This window comes from Mus musculus, chromosome 15, assembly GCF_000001635.26.
Source record: "Mus musculus strain C57BL/6J chromosome 15, GRCm38.p6 C57BL/6J".
Classification (NCBI taxonomy): Eukaryota; Metazoa; Chordata; class Mammalia; order Rodentia; family Muridae; genus Mus; species Mus musculus.
Window position 1 is genome coordinate 8,256,102 of NC_000081.6, and position 24,514 is coordinate 8,280,615.

General features: G+C 44.7%; 1 protein-coding gene and 1 long non-coding RNA gene across 17 annotated transcripts in view; one reads left to right on the top strand and one right to left on the bottom strand.

Moving 5' to 3' along the window:
• The window catches only part of Cplane1 (ciliogenesis and planar polarity effector 1), a 102,134-nt gene extending 87,077 nt beyond the window's left edge, over positions 1-15,057 (top strand). For 14 of the 16 annotated variants that reach the window (XM_030248797.1, XM_006520001.3, XM_006520002.3 and 11 more), the window contains 8 exons: positions 2,213-2,243; positions 3,633-3,764; positions 4,419-4,584; positions 6,226-6,284; positions 6,827-6,979; positions 8,228-8,340; positions 13,518-13,696; positions 14,578-14,839. In XM_030248797.1, the coding sequence (XP_030104657.1) occupies positions 2,213-2,243; positions 3,633-3,764; positions 4,419-4,584; positions 6,226-6,284; positions 6,827-6,979; positions 8,228-8,340; positions 13,518-13,696; positions 14,578-14,754 (1,010 nt within the window). In that variant the 3' untranslated portion in view covers positions 14,755-14,839. Of the gene's footprint in view, positions 1-2,212; positions 2,244-3,632; positions 3,765-4,418; positions 4,585-6,225; positions 6,285-6,826; positions 6,980-8,227; positions 8,341-13,517; positions 13,697-14,577 lie in introns of all 16 variants that reach the window. The other 2 variants (XM_011245335.2, NM_001162906.1) reach the window with 1 other exon arrangement.
• Positions 15,033-23,743, bottom strand: Gm52208. Its single transcript, XR_003951626.1, has 3 exons — positions 23,199-23,743; positions 18,594-18,814; positions 15,033-15,499 (listed from the first exon to the last, which is right to left on the bottom strand). It is a non-coding gene; the product is annotated as a predicted gene, 52208 (long non-coding RNA).
• Positions 23,744-24,514: the final 771 nt, after the last annotated feature.

Below are 24,514 nucleotides of genomic sequence, written 5' to 3' on the forward strand. Positions count from 1 at the left end.
ATATAAGGTTTAGAGACAATTTAGGCCAATCTAATGAGATCTTTTTTTTCTTTTAAATGTATTTTTTTACACTACATATTTTACTCTCCCCCTTCCCATCCCCATCTCCTCACCCCACTAACTTCCTTCCCTCTTCTACCCTCCGACTGTTCCACATTCCACACCTCCTCCCCACCCTCCTGTCTCCGTGTGGATGTCCTCAACCCCCACCCCACCTGACCTCTAAACTCCCTGGGGCCTACAGTCTCTTGAGGGTTAAGTACATCATCTCTGAATGAACACAGACCTGGGAGTCCTTGTATCAGCTGGTGTATGCTGCCTGTTTGGTGGTCCAATGTTTGAGAGATCTTGGGGGTCCAGATTAATTGAGACTGCTGGTCCTCCTACAGGATCGCCCTTCTCCTCAGCTTCTTCCCTAATTCAGCCACAGGGGTCAGCTGCTTCTGTCTATTAGTTAGGTGCGAATATCTGCATCTGACTTTTTCAGCTGCTTGTTGGGTCTTCCAGAGGACAGTCATGATAGATCCCTTTTTGTGAGTGCTCCATAGCCTCAGTAATAGTGTCAGGCCTTGGGACCTCCCCCTCAGCTGGATCCCACTTTGGGCCTGTTGCTGGACCTGTAATTCTTTCAGATAGGAACAATTATGGGTCAGAGATGTGACTGTGGGATGGCAACCCCATCCCTCACTTGATGTCCTGTCTTCCTGCTGGAGGTGGGCTCTATAAGTTCCCACTCCCCACTGTAGGGCATTTCATCTAAGGTCCCTCCATATGAGTCCTGAGAGTCTCTCACCTCCCAGGTCTCTGGTGCATTCTGGAGAGTCTGCCCAACCTCCTACCTCCCTAGGTTGCCTATTTCTATTCTTTCTGCTGGCCCTCAGGGCTTCAGTCCTTTTCCCCCACCCAATACCAGATCAAGTTCCACTCTTCCCCCCCCACCCTGCCTCTGTCTACTTTCCCTGCCAGACCCCCCCTCTCATGTGATAGCTTTCTTCTTCCTCCCAAGTGGGACTGAGACATCCTCACTTGGGCATTTCAGCTTGTTGGCCTTTTGAGTTCTGTGGACTGTATCTTGGGTATTCTGTACTTTTTTTTTTTTTTTTTTTAACCAGGAAAAATGTTAAGAGATGTCAGAACACTCTTCCCTCTAGAATTTGATTGTCTTTCAAGATTATACATGTAGATGCTTTGCTGAAAGATACATACTTAATTTTGGAAAATCCTCAAAAATAATTCTCTGGGTCCTCTTCTTCCAAGAAGATTGCTTCTAGATTGAAATTATTTGTTTCCAGGATGTATTCTTTTCAGGTTGACAGAGATGTCCTGTCTTGTTTGACTAATTTATACTCCATCATTCTACAAAGGTACTAAGGGAAGGAGGGTGTATTTTCTGATGTGTTCCACATATACATGATACAGAAAAAAATGTTATCTTAAAATATAGATAATACAGGTTGGAGAAATGGCTCAGTGATGAAGAGAATTTACTCCTCTTGCAAAGGACCCTGGTCCCATTCCCTGAACTCACATGATGGCTTAGAACTGCCTGTAAGTCCAGTTCCTGGCTATCTGATATCAACTTCTGGCCTCCATGTGTACCAGGCATACATAGTGTACTTATATATGTGCACACAAAGTATTCATACACATAAACTTAAAAATAATCTTTTATCTCGAAAAACCAAACAAAAATAATCTTTTAAAAATGTAGATAATTACTACTACAAAATCACATATATAAAGAAACACACACACACTAGTTTAGACATTTAAAATGATTTCATTCTGGTTAAATAATTTCTAAATCTGATTAGAAATTGAAGTTAAAGAATTGGCCAGAGTCCCGTGGAAACAGCTCAGTAGGTAGGGCCTTGCTTACTGTGCAGGGATGCTAGTGTGGATCTGTAGCCTCCACATAAAGAATTGGGCTCAGCTGGTCTGGAAGGCAGAGATCTGAGCATCCATGGGGCTTGTCTATAGTAAGACCAGCCAGCTTCAGCGAGAAACCTCGTCTCATAAAGTAAGTAGGGGAATGATAGAAGGTGGCACTGGACGCTACATATGCACGCACACGTGCATTAGCTTGCACACACATAAATACACAAATGCTGAGCTAAGTTTTAAAAATAATTTTTATTGAAAAATTTTCATATAGTGTATTCTTATTATTGACTTAAACCATTGTATTAATAATAATGTTTCTTTTTTTAAGGTTTGAATGACAGCAATGAATTACTTGAAAGGTAAATCTTTTAAGAGTTCATGATTTTAAATGTGTGTGTTAGTATGTGTTATGGAAATTTTGTTGTCCTATGAATGTGTGAACTTGTTTGTTTCCCTTCTGTAGCCTGACTATCCTGACTCACTTTGTAGACCAGGCTGGCCTTGAAGGCATGCACCACCATGCCTGGCCAAATGTAAATTTTTGTATTACACTTTTTGTAATTAAAGAAATATAAATTTCCATTGGGAATTGGTATTTTAGGAAACTGGGGAAGGTTTATATTTGCTCTTAATACAGATGTATAGACTGTAATAGACTATATTGGCTGCATTCTCTTACATTATGTGTTAAGATACAGCAGTTCAGATCCATAGTCCTTGTAATGAGCCATAGCAACGCCATGTGCCCTGTGTGAGCATAGCATCACTATAGTGCTGTTCTTGCCAAAACACAGCACGGCTTAACCATGAGCAGAATGGAGGCGCACCAAGAACCGTTTCATAAGGAGACCAGCAAGGATCTCGCAAAAGCATCAAGGTCATGAAAAAATGCAAAGGTGGAAATTGCTTTAGATTTGAGAAGACAGTTGTCAAGACAACTATACCAATACCAAAGTTGACTCAGGGACATTAATGGGACAGTTAGAACAATATGAATCTGTTCTATAGATTAGTTAATAATAGGCCAGTCCATGATTTTGATCTAAGATGAAAATTATATCAGGTAATCACATTTGCAGAAAACAAGTATGGGTATATTGGAGTTTTGTTACTTTAATTTTTTTATTTTTTTAAATAAAGGTAAGAATAGTGTGATGACATCATAAATACAAACTTTACCTATATGTATAGTTGTGTACCAGTTGAGTGCCATCTGCCCATAGATGCCAAAGAGGGTATCAGACTCCCTGGAATTGGAGTTGTAGATAGTTTTGAGTCACCATGTGGATGCTGGGACTTGAATTGAGTCTTCTGAAAGAGGAGCCAGTGCTCTTAACTGCTGAGACCTCTTGCCAGCCCAAGTTTTCTTTCTTTGTTGCTGTTGTTTAATATGTGTTTGTGGGTATGTGCACATGAGTGCCCACTGAGGCCAGAGGCTTTGGATCTCTGGACCCTGTGGTCATTGTGAGCCACCTGACAGAGGTGCTAGGCTCTTTGGAACAGTGAATGCCTTTTATCACTGAGCCATCTCTCCAGCCCATTTTGCTACTTTCTTAAAGTCTGGAACCATTTCAGATGAACTGTTAAAAATTTTCCTCTGGGCTTAGAGCTCATTTTCTGAGAGCATCTATGAAATCATTATAACTAGGCTTTTCTACTGAGTGATCCCAGAATTATAGAAATAAAGGTAAGAATAGTGTGATGACATCATAAATACAAACTTAAATTATTGAAATTACATTTTCAAGTGGTTCAGAAGATCAGCTCCAGGTGACTGGCTTGACGGATATTGCTGACATCATTGGTGACCTTATAACTAAGAGTGGAGTGTCCAGCCACGAGCTTGGCTTAACAGAATGTCAAGCTAGAAGTATATCCAGGTAATCAATGGAAGTGCATATATGCTAGGCATGGGGCCCTGGGTCTTGTGTATATGTTTATGTACATATAAGCCACATCTATACACTGGGTTGTGTGTGTGTGTGTGTACGTACATACATACATACATATATGGTAAGTACTCTGGGTCAAGTGTGTGTGTACATACATCCATACATATATGGTAAATACACTGGGGGTGTGTGTGTGTGTATACATACGTACGTACATACATACATATACGGTAAATATGCTGGGTCGTGTGTGTGTGTGCTTGAGATGATCTCAGGCCTTGCACATGCACAATTGAATTACACCCCAACCTCTAAAGAATCTAATTCCCTTAAAATAATTGTAGTTCAAGAATATTTAAAATTGGGGCTGGAGAGATGGCTCAGTGGTTAAGAGCACTGACTGCTCTTCCAGAGGTTCTGAGTTCAATTCCCAGCAACCACATGGTGGCTCACAACCATCTGTCATGGGATCTGACGCCCTCTTCTGGGGTGTCTGAAGACAGCTACAGTGTACTCATATACATAAAATAAATCTTTTAAAAAAATCTTAGGGAATTAACATTTAGAAATTTTTCTCTATTAAAATCTCATCATAAAAAGAAAAAGAAAGAGCAGAGCCCACGATCCTTCCTTCCTTTTCAGGATTCAGCGTCCTCCTGACCGAGGCCCCCGTAGAACTGCCGAGGAGAGGAGAGAGATTAAAGCCTGGATGCGAAGGAAGCAGAAGGAGCGAATGTCAGAGTACCTAGGTCAGCTGGCAGAAAGGCGGGGGCGGGAGCGCAACCCCTTCTGCCCCACAAGCAGCCCGGTAAGTCTGTCCAGGAATAGCGCTCTCGTGGTGCGGACAGGTTTGTCTTCCTGGCAGATAGTCAAGAAAAAGATGAGTGTAATTTAGATGCCTTTTTTATTGAGCAGAGAGGAAAGTTAATTAATCACTTCCTGAACAAAGTGTGTTAGTGTAATGTGCAAACTGTGTTCTACTTCATGAATTTAAATACCGTTTTCTCTGTCAGGCTAAGTAAATTAAGGCTCTGTTGTTTTAAACAAAGAGGTTGCCTGGGTGGTGAGTTGGCGTAACTTCATTTTCATTGGGACCCATTGGTGGCTGATGTACTCAGCTAAATAAAACAGTGAGGGGGCTGGTGAGATGGCTCAGTGGGCAAGAGCACCCGACTGCTCTTCTGAAGGTCCAGAGTTCAAATCCCAGCAACCACATGGTGGCTCACAACCATCCGTAACAAGATCTGACTCCCTTTTCTGGTGTGTCTGAAGACAGCTACAGTGTGCTTACATTAATAATAAATAAATCTTAAAAAAACAAAAACAAAAACAAAAACAGTGAGGGTGCTGTTAGTGAGACGCGACATAGATCCATACAAGTAAATACATGGGAAGGAAGCACGTGGTTAACTCACCTCACTCTGGGGCAGAGCCTGTGGCTTTTGGGGTTTTTGTTTTGTTTTTTGTTTTGTTTTGTTTTTATGAGACAGGGTCTCTCTGTGTAGTCCTGGCTGTCCTGGAACTCACTCTGTAGACCAGGCTGGCCTCGAACTCAGAAATCCGCCTGCCTCTGCCTCCTGAGTGCTGGGATTAAAGGCGTGCGCCACCACTGTCCGGCAGCCTGTGCTCTTAATAGAACAGTTCTTTTTAAAATTACTGTGTGCGTGTGCACCATCGCCTGCCTGCATGTGTATATCATGTGTCTGCCTGCACATATGCGTGTGCATCATGTGCCTACGTGGTGCTCACTGCAGGCCAGAAGAGAGGGCATGGGGTCATCTGGCACTGGAGTTCCTGTGCGTAAGCTGCCATGTGGGTGCTAGAAATCAGACCTGGATTCTCTGCATGAGCAGCCAGTACTTGTAACCCCAGAGGCAGCTCAGCCTGTGGAACACTAAGGAACCTTGTAGGCACCGTTGAAACTTTCAAGTCTACTGAAGTATGTAATCAGAATCTTGATGTGTATACGGTAGATGTCTGTGTTCTCCTTCCCACTAACAATGGGCTCTGGCCCACTGTCACTCAGATGTAAAAACACACATAGATTTGTGGGCATTTGTGTAAAAGACAAGTTCTGAGAGTCAGTTTTCTCTTTGTGCCATTTGGGCCCCAGGAATCAAACTTGGGTCTTTAGATTTGGTAGGAAATGCCTTTACTTGCTAAGCCATCTTGCTGGCCCTAACACATACATTTTGAAAATAAATCATGCACTAGGGTTTTGGAAACAAGGGCTCTCTGTTTAGTCCAGGCTAACATAACATTCGTGATCCTGCTGCCTCAGTCACCTAAGTGCTAATTTCATGGTGTTTGAATGTAATATTATACTTTATGCTGAGAGAAAACTTTCTCAGATATAAGTTTTTGCACTTTTGTAAATACCAGAAGAATGTCTAGTGCCTTAATTCTTGGGACTGAACAATAATGAACTAATTGGATATTTCCTGTGCAGTTTTATATGACTTCAAGGCAGATCAGGCAAAGGCAAAAGATGAAGCGTGAGAAAGATAGGTAAGTCCGGAAGCTGTGCCCCCAATAACGCTCTCTAGCTTGCTCGTGCCTTGGGAGTACATAGTAGGCTTCGGTCAGTAAACAGAGTGTTATGGGAGACAACATTGAAGAAAAGAAAAGCTGCCTAGGTATTTGCTTTCAAATAGTACTTGAGTGAATTGCCACTCAGTTCTTATGACCTTTATTTCTGCTGCTTCCCCATACCCAACTTGGATCCATCTGAATGTGTCTGAAATACCTCAGAAGCCAAGCATACAAGTACCTTTATTTTGTTATCATCATCATGTTGGGTCTTTGAGCCTGGATGTCATTATGTATTCAGGCTGACCTCAAAGTAGCTGTCTTCCTGCTTCAGTCTCCGAAATACAGAGATCATAAAGTGTGTGCCACCACACAGGTCTCTGCAGGGACACAGTGGTCCACTGTGCTGTCCACTGATTTTAAGAACTCTGATAAGCCGGGAGGATTTGTAAAGCATATGTTCCTTCTGGAAGGGGACGGGAAAGGGGCTGAGAAAGTGACATGTAATCTCCTGTGTACAGGTTGCAGCTGTCTAAGCACTATAGTCAGCGACTCTCTCAGGCATACAGCCTGATGAATGAACTGCTGTCGGACTCGGCACACATAACTGCACCTGCAGAGAATCCCTTACCTCCCGGACCTTACAGACGGCAGCGGGGCTCCTCTCCAAAGAGGTGAGACAGGGGCTCCTGTGTCCCCGGTTGGCCTTGGACTTGCTGTGTGCTCAGTGATGACCTTGAACATCCGAACCTCCTGCCTGACCAGGACTACACACCCTGTTTGGAAAGTGCTGGGGATCAACCCAGAGCCTTCGACATGGGAGACTTGCACTAAGTCGCATCCCCAGCCCCAAATGCAGCACTTGTGTGTCACAAGTTCAGTGTATTCATCTATGCTACCTGGAGTTATAATGATAAAGGGAAGAAAGAAAGTAGCTCCATAATTATGAACTCTTACAAATTTATAGACTCACCAAGGAAAAGTTAAGAAGTCATTAATGTGTTAAATTTCTAAATAAGCTACAACAAAGCATTTTGCAATACATGAAGTAAGGATGTTTGCTATCTGGTCAGTTGTTTCTTCATTTTCTATTAAGATTAGCTTCTGTAATTTGCCTCTTAATTACTCCCATCCCCCATCTACCTTTTCATTCAGGTAGGAGGATCCCGCCCTCCCTCCCCATCCCCACATCTCTGTTCCCCTCCGACCCTGTCCAGTTAGGCCCATCCAGCTGCACCCGCTGCTGCAGTGCTCTCTAGTGGGTTACATGGGTCCAGCGGGCAGAGGGCTGCAGTGCTCTCTAGTGAGTTAGATGTGGGTCCAGCGGGCAGAGGGCTGCAGTGCTCTCTAGTGGGTTAGATGTGGGTCCAGCGGGCAGAGGGCTGCAGTGCTCTCTAGTGGGTTAGATGTGGGTCTAGTGGGGCAGAGGTGGACTGAGTACAGTGCTGCTCATGCCCCAGTTGTAAAGCACACAGATCTGTTAGTGTTAGAGAGCCAGGGAGTTTTTATTCAGAATATCAAAGTTGTCTTCAATAAAATATGGTAAGTACATAAATAAGCTGCCAAGTATATGGAGATTTGAAATGGGTAGATATTTCTAAAAAATAATATTTGACTTTTTAAAAAAAAAAAAACCAATGATTTTTTTGGTTTTTTGTTTGTTTGCTTGTTTTTTTTTGTTTTTTGAGACAGGGTTTCTCTGTATAGCCCTGGCTGTCCTGGAACTCACTCTGTAGACCAGGCTGGCCTTGAACTCAGAAATCCGCCTGCCTCTGCCTCCCGAGTGCTGGGATTAAAGGCCTGCACCACCACGCCCGGCAAAAATCAATGTTTTACGGCTGAGGTAATACTGCAGTACAGAGTCATTATTTGGAGTTTTAAAAAATACTAAAGTTTTCATAATCGTGTGATATCTATTTCAGAGAGAATGCACATGGACAGAGTTTACCTGTAAATAGACCTGGAGGAGACAGACATATCTCCAGATCAAGCCATCTCTGTAAGGGGCAGCCCCGAGGATCGTCTCAGTTACGAGGTAGGACCTGAAGCTTCCTTGTGATTTGCCTGTGGTCTTGGTAGTCTCCGAGTTATTTTATTAGTAAAAGCCTTAAAAGTCTCAAGAAGAAGTAAAAGCTCTGACTCCAACAAAGAGCACAGTATTAAGAATCGCTTAGCTACCCCAGGATTGGTCTGTGACTTTTGAGATGGGAGTTCTCCTCTGCTGTCTTGCGTGCTCGATTCCCAGTGTGAGCTACCATGCCTGACTCATGGCTGCTCCGTGTCTGAGAAAAAGGCCTTGGATTCCATGGAAGTGTCTGTTTAGCTATGTCCCATTTCAAGCCTTTACCAATACCTTTTTTTTTTAAGTAAAAGATTTATTTTATTTGAATACATTGTTGCTGTCTTCAGACACCCCAGAAGAGGGCTTCAGATCCCATAACAGATGGTTGTGAGCCACCATGTGGTTGCTGGGAATTGAACTCATGTCCTCTGGAAGAGCAGCCAGTGCTCTTAAGCACCGAGGCATCTCTCCCGCCCTGTTATTTATTACCTTGTTACCTTGTATTAGGACTGTGGCCATCGCCCTGCTGTGCTTTTACTAACCTCACTTGCTCCTGCAGTAGCTCACACACCAGTACAAACACTTTCCCAGCTCAGGCCACCGGAGGCCACATCTCTATAGCAGCTCTGTGTGCTCTGTTCCTTATTTGTTCTCCTCCCTTACCCTTGGTGTCTTTGAAGACATCAGCCTTCTAAATGGCTAGGAATGTAGATAGATGCCATTGCACGTGGCTGTAATATGTTCAGTTTTAAATTTATCTTCATTTACAAATGGAAATCAATGTTTAGCTTGCTGTAGTTAGTCCAAGACCTCTCATGGTTCATATTAGACTAATTCTTTGACTCTACCAACATCTTGGTCATCATCTTTGTATTGGCCCTTACATGGGACAAATGAGATACTTGAATAACTACCTGAAAATGGCTGGTTAGCTTTTATTTTTTCTTCTTAAACATAGTTATAATTAAACAGATAATTGTTTAACAATGTTAACAGGAAAGTATTACAGCATATATACCCTGTCAAATGACCAAATGTCTGGTTATTATCTTTGTTAACCTGTTACTCTGTTTTTAAAAAAAAAGTCTAGGTTTTAGAATCTTCCAGCTCCACTACCTTCTTTGGGCCTTTAGATATATTATTAAAACCTAATTCTCAAATCTGGTGTGAAAGTGTACACTCAAAATCCCAGCACTTGGAATACAAATATGAAAGCATCATCAGTTAAATATAAATAGTAAAGATGGTGACTCACACCTTTAATCTCAGCAGTCTGGATGGAGGCAAGTGGTTCTGTGTGACTTCGAGGTCAGCCTGGCTCTACAGAACAAGTTCCAGGACAGCCAAGGGTTCGGTTACAGAGAAACCTTGTCTCAAAGAACAACAAAGCTCTCCTAGTGAGCCGGGCAGTGGTGGCACACGCCTTTAATCCCAGCCTGATCTACAGAGTGAGTTCCAGAACAGCCAGGGCTACACAGAGAAACCCTGTCTCAAAAAAAAAGCTCTCCTGGTGGTGGGATACACCTGGAAATCCCACCTGCTTGAGAGGTTAAGGCCAGAGGACCACTTAAGCTCAGGAGTTCAAGATTAGCCTAGGCAACATACTGAGATCCTGTCTTAGTAAGTAGACGATAGGTTAATAAATTACTTTTAGAACTGTCTGCTAGCTGGATGGATGGCTCAGCAGGTGAAGGTGCCTCCTGCCAAGCCCCGTGACCCGAGTGAAGGTGGAGAAGAGAGCAGATTCCTACAGGCTGTCCAACATAATGGTTTTAAAAGTTACTAAGTATTTTAAGTACAACATAAAGTCAATAGTTGTTACTAGCCTTTGAGATTATGAAGCCTTAAATTTTATCATGGCATTTTAAAGATTATTAAGTTGCTGTTTTATCTAGGACTTTACTGCTAACAGGCTTCTGTCTGTGGCTTTGTAGCTGCCAGAGTCATCCTCTAAGGACACCAAGTTCAATAAACATAGTTTTCCTCTTCCTTTAAAGGCCTGCATTTTTGTTTCAGATGAGCTGAGTTTATTGGGTGATTGTAGATGTCATCAAGGTGACAGTTGAGATTAACCGTCACACGTCCTACAGAACCTGATGGTACCTGTGAGGATGTAGGCAGGCATCCTGTCTCTGAGAGTCAGAAATTGACTGTAAACCCTAAGTGGCACCGGCAGGGCCAGCGACACGGTTTGCAGGATGCGTAGGCAATGGGCTGTCAGTTCAGGCTCCTCAGGCTAGATTGTGGACTTTGGCGCTCTATGTTGTCTAAATACTAAAGATCATTGTCTACTGACCTTAAATACAGAAGACTCATGACTTGATGTCTAGGTAGGGTTTTTTTTTAATTATTTTATTATGTGTATGAGTGTTTTGCATGCATGTATGTCTATGTACCATGTGATGCAGGGCTCACTGAGGTCATGTGCTTTAGAAGAGCAGCAAGTGCTCTTACCTGCTGAGCCCTCTCTGTAGTCCCATGGTGGGCGTTCCTGTTGACTTAGCACCTTTCACATTGGAAAGCATTCATTGACACATGCATGGACAAAGTATCACGATGAAGCCCTTCCTGGTGGTGCACACCTTTAATCCCAGCACTTGGGAGGCAGAGGTAAGCAGATCTCTGTGAGTTTGAGGCCAGCCTGGTCTACAGATTGAGACCCTGTCTCAAACAAAACAAAAATTATCAAGATAAATAGATATCACAAGCAGGTGATAAGCAAAGGACAGAAAGTAATGTTTTTCTAACATAAAATAGACTTCAAGTCAGAAATTTTATATGAAACAGAGAAGTTCATCACTTAATGATAAAGGGCTCGGTTTGTCAGGAAGGCAAAAACAAGTAAGTGTATGTACGTGAATTGTACAGCAAATACAGATACACACAGCAAATACTCAGGGGCCCAGAGGGAGAACCAGACAAGTGGGCAACACTCCAGGGAGCTGTGTGGGCTGCTTACTGCTGCTTGGTTTTGACTCCATGGTGCTGGGATTTAACACAGGGCTGCTACAGCTCCCTGCTGCCGAGCTGTTCCAGGCCCTAGCAAGTATTATTTATTACCACAACAAAAACTGAAAATAAAGTACACTATATTCTTGTAGATCAAAGAAATCAAAAGGAAACTGGAAAAACAGTACACCAAGACTGATAGGACACAGAGAATTGGCTCTGCTGAAGCAATGATGCCTATGTGTAATATATACCCTGAAGAACAGATCCTTCACAGCGGAGGAAGGGATAGCATAGCAGAGAATAGAAAGACATTAATAAATATAAAAGTTCAAAACAGAATTGACAACTCTTAGCTGGGTTAATACAAAAAGACTAGCCAGGCAGTGATGGCACACACGTTTAATCCCAGCACTCGGGCGACAGAAGCAGGTGATGTCTGAGATGGAGGCCAGACTGTTCTACAGAGCAGTTAGTTCCACGACAGCCAGGGTTGTTACCTAGAAAAACCAACCAACCAACCAACCAACCAAACCTCCTCAAATGTTTTAAGATCAGAAATAAGAGGAGTCTCGAGGGAGTGTTGTGGGCAGTTACATGCAATCAGATTTGATGATTGGAAACAGAGAACTCTGTAGAAAAAACACAACCTACCAAGCTGCGTCAGTGAGAAACGTGCGGGTGGCAGAAGTGTTCATCACGGAGGAATCATCACAGATGTCCCTGAATACAAACTAGACAATGACGACACAGTCATCTGTAGGGAGAAGCTCCTACGCAGGTGTAAAAGCATTCACCTCTCAAAAGTCTTTGTCAACGAGCTGAGGCAGGAGTTCCGTCAGAGAGTGAGGTGGGAATTCTGGGAAACAGGCATGAGAAATTGGCCAGTAGTGCTGAAGGAGACGGAAGCATGAAACTGAGAAGGTAGCTAGCCACATGGCACTCAGAGAGTAAACAGAGGTTGTTCCCGGAGCGCTGAGGAGACAGGTACATAAACCTGAGAGTGGTAACTAACCACTAAAACAGAGCCAAAGCTATTGGCCTAAGCATTTATTAATAATTAGCCTCAGAGTCCTCAGAGTTCTGGGAACAGTCATGGGAAGGAAAGAACAGGAAATGCGGACTAGAGCACAAAGGATACAACGCATCAGATGTGTAGCTGGACAGACACCCCCCAAAGAGTTGATCGACAGCAGTGGGGCCCTCAATAGTGTGTTGGGTTCAGTTTTGCAGAATGGGTTGCAAGTAGCAAAGAATGGATAACTGTCACCTGGTGAATTGTTTATTGGATTTATTGTACCATAGTACTAACCCATTTTATTATGAGTATGTTGTCACCATAGTAACCACTCTACCATGTGTGTGTATTTTCATAATCAATGTCAAATTTATCATAAAAATTAAAGCTTTGATCACACTAAAGGTAGGAAAATTCTATACACTGTTTCACAGAAATATATGTTGTACTCTTTCAAGATTTCATTGGCCAAATAAATCAAAGAGAAAGTCATGATCCAAAGAGAAGGAAACTATAGGGTCATCCTGGGTAAAATCAGGATGAAAGACAGCTATTGTCTCATGGTCTATGGAGTCACTGTGGATATCCGCAGTTCTCAGGCTAGGGAGCATGACCCCTCACAGGTGTTGCCTAAGACCTTACATCAAAAAATTCATAACAGTAGCAAAATTACAGTTATGAAATAACAAGATAATTTTATGGTTGGGGTTACAGCACTAAGAAAGTTGAGCATCACTGGTTTATATCATCTTCCCGGATGTCAGTAATTATGTTTATCGCACCGAACATGGCATCTTACGACGCCTAGATAACAAGTTAACTATGGCAGACATGGGGTGGGATTGCATGGTGTTTACAGCCTATGCTGATCTCGGATTCCTATCCTGAGCACAAAGGAATGGCCTGGCTGCCCACATTCCCTTTGTTTCTGTCTTGAGAGCAGCCCACCCTAATGGTTAGAAGTTGACTCTCCACCTGGTGCCTTCACCCCCCATCCCCCTGCCTCTCATTGTTTTGAGAAAAGGTCTACTCACTAGCTGTTGTTGCTCTAGAGTTGAAATCACCATTACTTTCAAATCAAAAGAGGTGGTGAGAATTGGGTGTCGGAGTCCCCTCCAGACCTGGGCCTTGGCTGGCAGGTCAGTCAGTCAGCTAGCTCTGGGTGTACCGTTTCCCTCGACAGGCTCCCAGCCTCCCTGTCAGAGCCAGAAGCCTCTGAGAAGCCGTGGGGCTGCTGGCGTGGGTCCTCCAGTGCAGCAGGCGTGCAGAGAGGATGAGAGGGAAGAGATGGTGGTGAGTCCCTGGACGCTGCCCTCGGAAATCCACAGGATTCTTCACGGCAGGCCCGAGTCCCTCCTACAGGTAACGGCGGCTCTGCGCCCCGCAGTCGTCTTTGTGTGTATACATGCTTATTCTGCTTGAGGCAGGAGCTCACGGCCTCTGTTGGGGGTTGCTTGCTTTTCCATTTTCTTTCAGCCCAGTGATAAATTTCCAACATTTTCTAGTGCCTTTCCCAAAATAAGTATCTTATTGTCTTATCTGGGTTTCTAAACCCTCTGTGTCTGACTTCACCATTCCATGGAGTCTTTCCGTTTCCCTCCTTTTTTCTGCTCAGTTTGGATCTGAGTGTGTGGTGTGTACGTGCACACATGGCACAGACCCTTAATCTAGCTCCTTGAGACATTGGTTACTGAACCTGGAGCTCAGTGTCTCTGTGCTACATTGGCAGGCTAGCAAGTCCCCATGTTCATCCGGGTGCCAGCAGCCACATGTGTGTTCTCCGTGGGTACTAAGGTCTAAGCACAGCTCTTCATACCGAGCAGTGAGCACTCCTACCGCTGAGTGCTCTCTCACCCTGGGTTGCTACCCCACAACCCACTTTGAGAAGTGCAGACAAGCGTCAAACACGATAGAAAGTTGGGTTATGCTTGAACCTGTGATCCTCCGGCCTCCATTTTGGAGTGCTAGAATTATAGGCATGCCTAACCTGCTATGGCCAGCTCCTAGGGCTTCAGTCTATCAGTATTCAGCAGATAGGCTAGCATTTCACTCTCACAATTCTCCCCAACTTACATTGTTATAACTAAAAAGAAAGTACAGAATACAGATCAAACCCCATGTTGATCTGCCCATCAGATCTGATGCCCACATGTGTGTCATGTGACAGCTCCTGCCAGTGCACCCACGTTCCCACATGCCCTGTACCTCTTTGATGGACCACAGCTGCTTCTCCAATCCCACAGGACATGTCGCCAGCTGACGAGGAAGAGCCCGAGCCCCCTCTTTTGGCGGGTGGCATGGACAGCGTGTCTGAGAGCACAGGCAGCATCCTGAGCAAACTTGATTGGAAAGCTGTTGAAGACATGGTGGCCAGCGTGGAGGATAAGAACCTGTCTGTGCACTGGGCCTTGGACCAGTAGGACCTGCATGACATTCTCTTTCCCAGCACTGGCCAGAGTCTCACTGTTGTGGCCCTCAGAGTTCTGTGGGTCTAAGACTGCGAAATAATGAAAGAATTTATATCCTGCAGCCATAGGCTTCTCTGGGTTAACCATTCATTCCAAGATGGAAAGTAAACATGAATCAGTAATGTTGCCTTTATGAGAAAGGTTGTTTAACTAGAGAAAAAGTATTACGTTTTGCATATCTGATTCATTTTAAATACTTGTCAAGCCAGGTTTTCACAACATTTAAATTACTTCAAATAAAAATTGTATCTGCTACTTCCTTGCCCACAGTCTGTGTTTCCAGAAACTCCTTACCAGGGACCCTCCTGTTGGAAGGAGGAAGTCAGTCTCTACTTTCTAGCTCAGTTTAAAATCCTGCAGTTGATCGGAGCAGGCTCTGGCCGAGGAGTGACAGGAACCAGTCCTTTCATAACGACCCTGGATTTGCATCCAGGCCAGATTGTCCTGTGCTCTGTCTGGCCTGGTAGGTTTGGGGGAAGTCAGGTGAGAGTGTGGGAATCCTGGTTATTCCTCACTAATCTTGTGTTTATTGTGTGTGCTTGGGCATACTGTAGCTCCTGTGTGAGGTTACAAAACAGCTTGCACGGATTGGTCTTCTGGCATGTAGGTCCCAGGGCTTCACTTTGAGCCATCAGGCTAAGCAGCAAGCACCTTCTCCCTGCAGAGCCACCTCACTCCTACAGTGATCATCTTAACCCTGGGAAAATCACAGGGTTGAGGCATGTTAGTTTTGGTGGTCATTTTCAGAGAAATGACTAAAACCCTTGTCATTTGGAGTGGTGTTATCCGAGAAGGCTCTGAACTATCCCTGCCCCTACCTCTGTGGTATTAGAGGCTTTCCATGTTATTCAACTACAGAGTATCATTTAACCTAGAGACAGAACCAACCAGTTTTACTCTTACAGTCTCTTAGAGGTGCATGCTTCCAGTTTTCATAAGATGAGGATGTCGTGTCTGCCTACTGTGTGCAAGGCACTGGCTGTGATCCCCAGCACCACAGAATAAAACTGTAAAGAAACACTAAAATGTTTCTGTTTCCCCACCCCCTCCATTTTTGGGGGGTGGTAGTGATAAGATTAATCCCAGGTCAGGCCAGAGGGATCGGAGGACGGTAGCTCCCAGCTCAGCTGGCTGGCTGAGCAGTCACCTCACCTCGCCAGGGTCTGACCTTGTACCTCTCACTCTGGCACGTGTGACTCGTGATGACTCTGCTTTTGATTGCAGGTTGGGTCTTGGGCTGTGTTTCTTTCTACACCTCGTTCCACTGTCAGCCACAGTTCATGGAAAACCCCTTCTTCCTGCACCTTCCCAGCTTCCTCATCCCTGTTTCCTTTCACTCGCTCAACCTTCCATAGCTTACCACTCCCTGTCATCTCTGGGCCCCAACATGGCTGTCTTTCTCCTTCAGCTGGTTCACCCGTGTCAATACTTAATCCACACCTCCTTACTGCCCTCCTCCCACCTTAACTGTTAACTAAAGGCTGAGAACACGGTAAAGACATATGCAACTGGACATCCATCCAGAGATTAACGTTACTACAGTAGTAGCTGGTGACTTTGGTAATCCTGTCACCACTGACAGGTCTTCCCAGCAACAAAACAGAGCTCGTGTGACTTTATCCAGAATAGACGACATTAGGACACAAGGCACGTCTCAACAAATACAGGAAAATGGAAATGATTCTATCTTACCCAGTTGAAATGGGAAAAGACTACAAATAAATACCCAGAGAAACCCTAAAAAGCACAAACTCATGGAGAGGAAGCAACACAATTTGAATAGTGACCAAGTCTTTCAAGAAATCAAGAAACAAAACAATTCTTTGAGTCAAATGAAAATGAAAATACACATACCCTAACCTGTGGCATCCACTGAAAGTTTCCAGAAAAGAAATTTATAGTTGTAGGTGATTGCATTAGGAAATTAGAGATCTCAAATACAATGACATACCTTAAAGCTCTGGAAGAAGGGCTGTCTGCTTGGCTCAGTGGGCAGGACACTTGCCACCAAACCTGACAACCTGAGTTTGGTTCCCAGGACTTAAATAGTGAAAGGAGAGTTGACTTCCACAAGCTGTCCTCTGGCTTACACACACACACACACACGAGTTTTAAAATATAAAACATTTTTAAAGCCCTGAAGAAACTAGAAGAAACACAACTCAAAATAATAAAGGGTGGGGCTGGAGAAATGGCTCAGTGGTTAAGAGCTCTGAGTCCTGAGGTCCTGAGTTCAATTCCCAGCAACCACATGGAGCCTCACCAACCATTTGCAATGGGATCTGGCGCCCTCTTCTGGTGTGTCTTTAGACAGCAACAGTGTACTCACATACATAAAATAAATAAATCTTAAAAAAAAAAAGCCGTGCATGACAAAATTAGAGCCAACAATGACATTAAATGGGGAAAACAAAGCAGTTGCTGTTCTCAGTCTTCACTGTAGCAGTAAGGTAAAAGGAAAAAGGCTTCAAGTAGGAAAGGGCCTTGTGGGACTGAGCAACTGCTAGATCCTTGGACTTGCATTTACAGCTGCTGCTGACTGTAAGTCATCAACAAATTCCCTTACTATACAGAGACTACCCAGAAGTTCTGTGACTCTAGAGAACCCTGACTAATACAGTCAAATATTCCCTGTTTGCGTTGGACATGACCCCAAATCAAAAACACCCTCAAGACTCCAGCAGAAGACAAGCTCTGGTGAACACTTTGAGCCGAGTAGCAGGACATGAACTTACCTGTATCTCTTGAGTGCTAGTTAGGTTTCTATCGGGGCAAAGGCACTGACCAAGAGCAGCCCAGGGAGGAAAGGCTAGAGTTTACGTCACCACTTCCAGCTGGTCATAAAGGGAAGTCAGGGTGGAACTCGGGGCCGCCGGAGGCCAGAAGTAAAGCAGAGAGTATGGGGGAACGCTGCCTACTAGCTTGCTCCTCATAACTCCCAACCTTCATATACAATCCCGGACCATCTGCTCTGCTCACCCACAGTGAGCTGGGCCCTCCCACAGTAACCATCAATCAAGAAAACTCTCCACAGATTTCCCTACAGGCCAGCCTGATGGAGACAATTCCTTTCCCCACATGTGTCTAGGTTTGTCTTGAGTTGACAAAACCAACCAACCCACTTTCTTTCCTGTTTTTCCCTTTTTAATTATTTTTTGAGTCAGGCTATGCACCCCCCAACATCCCCACCCCACTGCTAAATGTCCGAGAGCTTGCCATGTAGAGCAGGCTGGCTCTAAACTCACAGAGATCCTCCTGCCTCAGCCTCTGAGTACTGGGACTAAAGACATGCCACACCACAACCAGCCTCAGACAGGCTAGCATACAGCCAAGGCAGGCCTTGAACTCTCATCTGCTTTTACATCCCAAGTGCTAAGACTCCAGGCCCCAGTACCATACATGGCAAAAAGAAAAGAAAACCAGTGTGTTTTTCAAAGTATCGGTAATGAACTTGCTCCTTAAGAAACAGAAAAAAAAAAAAAAAAAAAAAAAAACAACCACACATTCATAACAGCTTAAAATATACCTAGGTGAGAGACCTAACACTGAAAACTTTAAAACACTGAAGAAAGAATGTGAAGAAACTACTAGATGGGAAGACACCGCATTGACAAAATTGGCAGACTATTCTGGAAATGGCCAAATTATTTGTATTAGGATCTAGAAGAAGAGAGTTAATGGGATGAATACAAGCACACACACACACACACACACACACACACACAGAGGCACATGCGCACACACACACACCTGTGTGAATTTGTTAGTTCAGATTTAAAATGGTAACTTACAGCTAAATCATAGCAGAGATGCTGAGAGCCTGGTAGATGGTTGGTCCTTGAGGCTGAATTCCTCAGCAGTCAGTAGTCACATCATAGCTGTTCGTACAGGGTGAGGGTGATCACCAGTAGCTACTCAGTGCACAAGGCAAGATGCCTCAGAAATCGGTTTTGGCGCCTGAGGCCAGGAAGTCTCCCTGAGAGCCACTGGTCCATTTTTCCAGGATGGAAGCCTAGGAACAGTGGTTCTGCTGTTAGTGAATGAGCAGTGGCAGCAGCAGGGCGAATCAACTCCAGGGGAGAGGAAGGCCACACCATTGCAAATGGAGACCATCCCCCTTCTGCCACACTGCCTTTACCTGGGCTGCTAATGGAAGGTGCGGTCTGCCGTCCAGGTGGGTCTTCCCCATCAATCAAGACAGGTAAGGCTACCTATTCAGGTGATTCTAATTTGTGGCAAGGCAATCTTTTTTTGTTTGTTTTTTTGTTTTGGGTTTTCAAGACAGGGTTTCTATGTATAGCCCTGGTTATCCTGGAACTCACTTTATAGACCAGGCTGGCTTTGAACTCAGAAGTCCACCTGCCTCTGCCTCCCAAGTGCTGGGATTAAAGGCCACCACGTGCCACCACGTGGTGGCACGCCTGGCAAAATGCTCGTTGACTTTCTTTCTTTTTTCTTTTCCAGAGCTGAGGACTGAAATCAACTATATATTACTGAAAGTGACCCAGAAATTCAATGCAATCCTCATCAAAATTTTGACATTTTTCTTAAGAATAGAAAAAAAATGTAAACATTCATTTGCATTTAAGATCTTAAAGAACCCAAAATAAGCCAAGCAATCCTGAGGAGAAAGAGAAAGAGGTGTCACCCTGATCTCTTCACTACAGAGACATAACAAGACCAGAGTGCTACAGTCACAAAAATGAACACATGGGCCGCTGGGGTAGAGGAAAGGAGCAGAATGTCCCACTTAGCCACAGCCTCCTGAGTTTTGACAAAGGTTTAAAAAATATACATTGTTAGGAAAAAAAAAAAAAAACCAAATCAAACAAACCAGCCTTTTCAATAAATGGTACCAGAAACCTGACTCACCATATGTAGAAGTGTAAGACCCCCTTTCGGGGACCCCCACTCTAGTCTCTCTCGGGAGAGAGACCACACCCAAAGAAACATGAGAATCCTTCTTGCTGCAAACACATGAGGCAGTTTAATGGCGGAGCTCCGGGTCAAAACTTATCTCACACAGGAGACAGTGGATTCGACCCGAGGCTCGAAAGCTAGGGGTTTTTATGGGGTAAAGGGCTTAGGCGTGGGGAATTCAGCATAGCGACACACTATTGGCTTATTCAAACATCAGCAAAAGAATACATGCAGGTCAGGGTGTCAGAGTTCTGTTGACTCAGTTCAAATAGCCCTGTTATGTCCTCACATTCCTCTTTATCTTTATGGTCAAGCTGTTCTCAGGAATGTTTTAACTATGGGGCATGCCCGGGTTTGTTTTTCTTTGTTCTCAGCCCCAGGCAGCCTCTAGGCTCACAAACAGCCAGGAATTTCTGAGTACTTTATATGACTTACAGGTCTTAAAATTTCATCTTTCTTTCATTCCCCTCTTCTTTTACTGAATAATTCTAATCTTAGAATTTTAGAAGTCTATATCTCTATGTAGAGAATAGAAATCATATTCTTCTTCTATCTTAACTATAGGTTGGTATTGACGCTGGAGGACCATAAGCTGTACTGCATTTACTCTATCTTTAACATGGGAACAAAAACAGAATAAGAAGGGACAGTAAACAGGACTAAGCAGGGACCCTTCTAGTGAGGCTTGAGGGTCTGGGCATGATGTAGGTGCACGTAGATCAGATCTCTGGCTGGAACTGGTGAGATGTCTTTGGGGTACCTGGCTCGTTCGCTGTAGCCAGTTGTGACCAGACTTTTTTCCGTACCACCTGTAAGTCTTTTAACTTAGCATACAGATCATTATTATAACAACATGTAGGTTTAAACACATCATTTAAGACAGTTATGGGCATGGGAGCCCCATAAATGATCTCAAAAAGAGTAAGACTCAATCAAGAGGGAGTATTTCCAGTTCTAAATAGGGCAAGGGGAAGAGCACCAAGTCTGTGCCAGTCTCCATGGTTAATTTTGTCAAGGTCTCTTTTAGGGTTCTATTCATTCTTTCTATTTGTCCTGAGTTCTGAGGTCTGTACACACAATGTAATTTTCATCTGACCTCTAAATACTTGGCCATGCCCTGACTTACCTGGGCAACAAAGGCATGTCCGTTATCTGACACTATTGCTTTTGGCACTCCGAATCTTGGAAAAATTTTTTTCAGTAATCTTCTTGATGACTATCTGAGCAGTCTTATTTTTACAGGGAAAAGCTTTTATCCATCTTGAGAATGTTCACAAAAACCAGAAGGTATTCATACACATATTTTTTTCAGTAAAGTCTATTTTCCAGTCGACACCAGGTCTGTCTTTTTAGTGTCTTTTCCCTAGTTATAGTGTGGCAGACATTGACTCTTTGGTAGGGCACACACTTGTGCAGCACCTGTTCCACAAGGTGTTTTAAGCCTGGTACATTTTACTTAGGCTTGGGGAATGTCTGGATGAGCTTGCTTACCCCTAAATGAGTCCACTGATGCATCTGTTTGAGCACAGCTTCTGCTTGTCTTTTATGGGAAGCCACATGTGCCATTGCAGGGTGGCACTGGCTACCGCTGGCCACCATGCATACATAGGCAGTAAAGTTTTTTTGCCAAGATGAGGTTTTGAGAATTAACCAATCAGATGAGAGACAAGTTAACCAATCAGATGAGAGACAAGTTAACCAATCAGATGTGAAACATGCAAATGAAGTGGTAAGCATAACCCATGCATAACCAATCCGGGTGTGAGACACGCCTCTCCTAGGCCTATATAAGCAGCACCAGTTCTGGGCTTGGGGTCTCCTCTTCGCCTCTGCAATCAAGCTCTCCCAATAAACATATGCAGAAGGATCCTGTTGTGGTATCGTTCTTGCTGGCGAGTCAGGCGCACACAAGAGTCTTTGTGGCAGGATTTTCTTTCCCTGGAAGTGTATCACAGTCTCTTATTTTTTGTTGAACTGGTGACTGGAATCTTTGGAAATAAGAGATAAGTCCTTTGTTGTGTAGGCAAACTTGGGCTCTGCTGCCAGTCTGTGAACCAGGTAACATCTGCACCCTCCAGTAACTGGTCCATCAGATCTCCATGTCACCTATGTGTCTCAGCAAGAACCTGCTGAAAGTCTGGGTCTGGGAGCAGGGTAGCTGAGTTCAGACTTGGGAGGCAAAAGTGACTCTATCAGAATTGAACAACAGAGTCTTGTAATGAGTCACCTGAGCCTTAGTCAGCCATCGGTCAGGGGGGCTGACAGACCACACTTTCTAGGGCATGTGCCAAGTTTTGTCCCAGAGTCAATTTATCTGCGTCCTTGACCAGAAGCCACTATGTGCAGACAAGCAGGCCATCTTACAGCCACAAGGTCTAATTTTTTAGAAGTATGCCATAGGTCTCTTCTAGCGTCCCAATCTCTGAGTAAGAACCTCTTTGGCAATACCTTTGTTCTCAGTCACATCTAGGAGGCCCAAAGCTGGGGACGACATTAGGGCAGTCTTAATGGCATCCAAGGCCTGTTGTTCTTTATTTCTAAAGGCTGTTTATCTCTTTAATTCAGCAAAACCTGGAATCCACAATCTGCAAAAGACCGAAGTGCCCAGAAACCTTTCTAGCTTGTTTTGAACTGGTCGGTGGGGGAATATGAAACACAATCACTTTTCTAGCTGCTTCAACAGGTAGACCACTGGCCTCTTCCAAGGACTCAGCTTCTGTGTTAGCATCCCTTTTGCTATCTCTTCACTTTTAGCCACAAACAGGTGGAAGGGTTTGGTCATGAGGGGGGCTCCTCTTCTTTTTGTTGGGGCAGTCTCTCACCCAGTGCCTTTTTTCTTTACAGTAAACACATTGATCTTTAGCCAAAAGCTTTCTGTAGTTGTCAGGTACTATCTAAGTTCTCTAGTTTCTCTGACTATTGTGGCCAGCATTTTTTCTTATTCCTTTGGATGTTATCTAATTATCACGTCCATATCCTGTCACTCATCTTTTCTCATAGTTCACCTCTACCCTGGTTTATCTTTCTGTCTCATAGCACATCTCTGATTCTGACTCTGGTCTCTGTCTTTGTCAGCCTCATGTTTCTTCAACTCTTCTTTTTGCCTGTCTCTTACTTACTGGTTCCTCTTCTAAATATTTCTCATTCAGGGTATCTCTCTCATCTCAAACCTCTCTAATCTCCTTCATCTCTATTTCCACCTCTTCTCACTGTTAACCTCTCTATTTGCCACTGTCATCCATCTCTCCTGAGTCTGCTGAAGCTTTGCTCTTAGCTCACTTCTTTGCAGACCTTCCTTCGTTTCTCCTCCTCTGCACTTTATCGACTTATGCTAACTTTCTTACCAACTTACCCTGTCCTTCTTCTAACTTCTGTAACTTCCTATTACCTTGGTCAGATTGTTGGGGCTCTTTTTAGCCCCACAAAGACAAGACCCCCATCAGAGCCTGGCGGTTAGACTTGCAGGTGCTCCTTACCTTGGACAGGAGAAGCCCCAAGTGGGTGGATGCCTCGCTCACTGGAGCTTGGAACAGACTCACTGTCGGCAGCTCAGGGCAGAGCCACCCTAGAAGAGAAAACACGTGGGGCAGGGAAGGGAATGCAGCTCTCACAGCTGGCTGTACCGGGCCACTGATATCTCAAAGTGAAAGCACTTTTTCTGTTAACAAGAGACAGGATGCAGAGGAAGGGGGAAAGGGCCGGCCACTCTCACAGTGTCCTCCTCTTCTTTTTGTTCGTCCATCCTGCGGAGGCAGGGCTTGGGGTCAGGGTGGGGGAGGTCAGCTCAGGGCACGAGCTCCTGGGAGCGGGAGGAACTAGCGGGGCCCTGGGGGGGTAGGCAGACACTTGGGGAGGGGGAGAAAGGCGTGGGAGGCGGCGACTCTTGTCGGCTCCTCCCTAGCTGCGGCAGGCATCGCAGCTGCTCTAGGGAGCCAGGTGGGGTGGCGTGGGGGCCCTGCGGGTCTCATCCCTCTTTCTTTCTTTCTTTCTTTCTTTCTTTCTTTCTTTCTTTCTTTCTTTCTTTCTTTCTCTCTCTCTCTCTCTCTCTCTCTCTTCTTCCTTCCTTCCTTCCTTCCTTCCTTCCTTCCTTTCTTTCTTTCTTTCTTTCTTTCTTTCTTTCTTTCTTTCTTTCTTTCTTTTTTTGCCTGTTCAGTGGGTGGCGAAGTGCATGGCAGTGGTGGGGTGGGCGTCCCGGGGGAAACCTCATGCCCCACTGGCCGTGGTTTTTCCCATGGCGCTGGGACCGACGGGTTGTGCGCCAGCACAGCTGGCTGCCAGGACCGCCAGTTGGCCTCTGGCCACTGAAGTCAGAAGTCCCCAGTCTGGCCCCGCGGCTGGTCTTGGAGCTCTGCCAGCACTGCCAGGTCTGAGTGGCCAGGGGTGCGCACAGGGGAGCAGGCCCGTCCACGGGGGGCGGGGGGGGGGGGAAGCATCGCCAAGTTGTTTTCCTTAACCATCACTGACAAATTCTGTCCTAACGTCAGTCCAAGTCCACAGTCAGAGACAAAGGGTTGACACAGTCTGTCCCATGACGAAAACCACAAACAGAAATAAGACAGCAACAGAGAAAAAAGACACCAGTATATCTAAGCACACTCATTCACTCCCTTTCTGGCAGAAAAAGCACCTTATCTTCCTCACTCTGCCAGATGACAGTCAGACCTTTTTGACTGTCCCTCACCCTAGGTACTTCCTCCAGGCTCACCCTTGGAACGTCTTCCAGGGTCCCAGCCTGTGGGGCCTTAGGATGTCTCTCTCCCGCAGCCACTAGGTCCTCATGGTCCACAGTAGC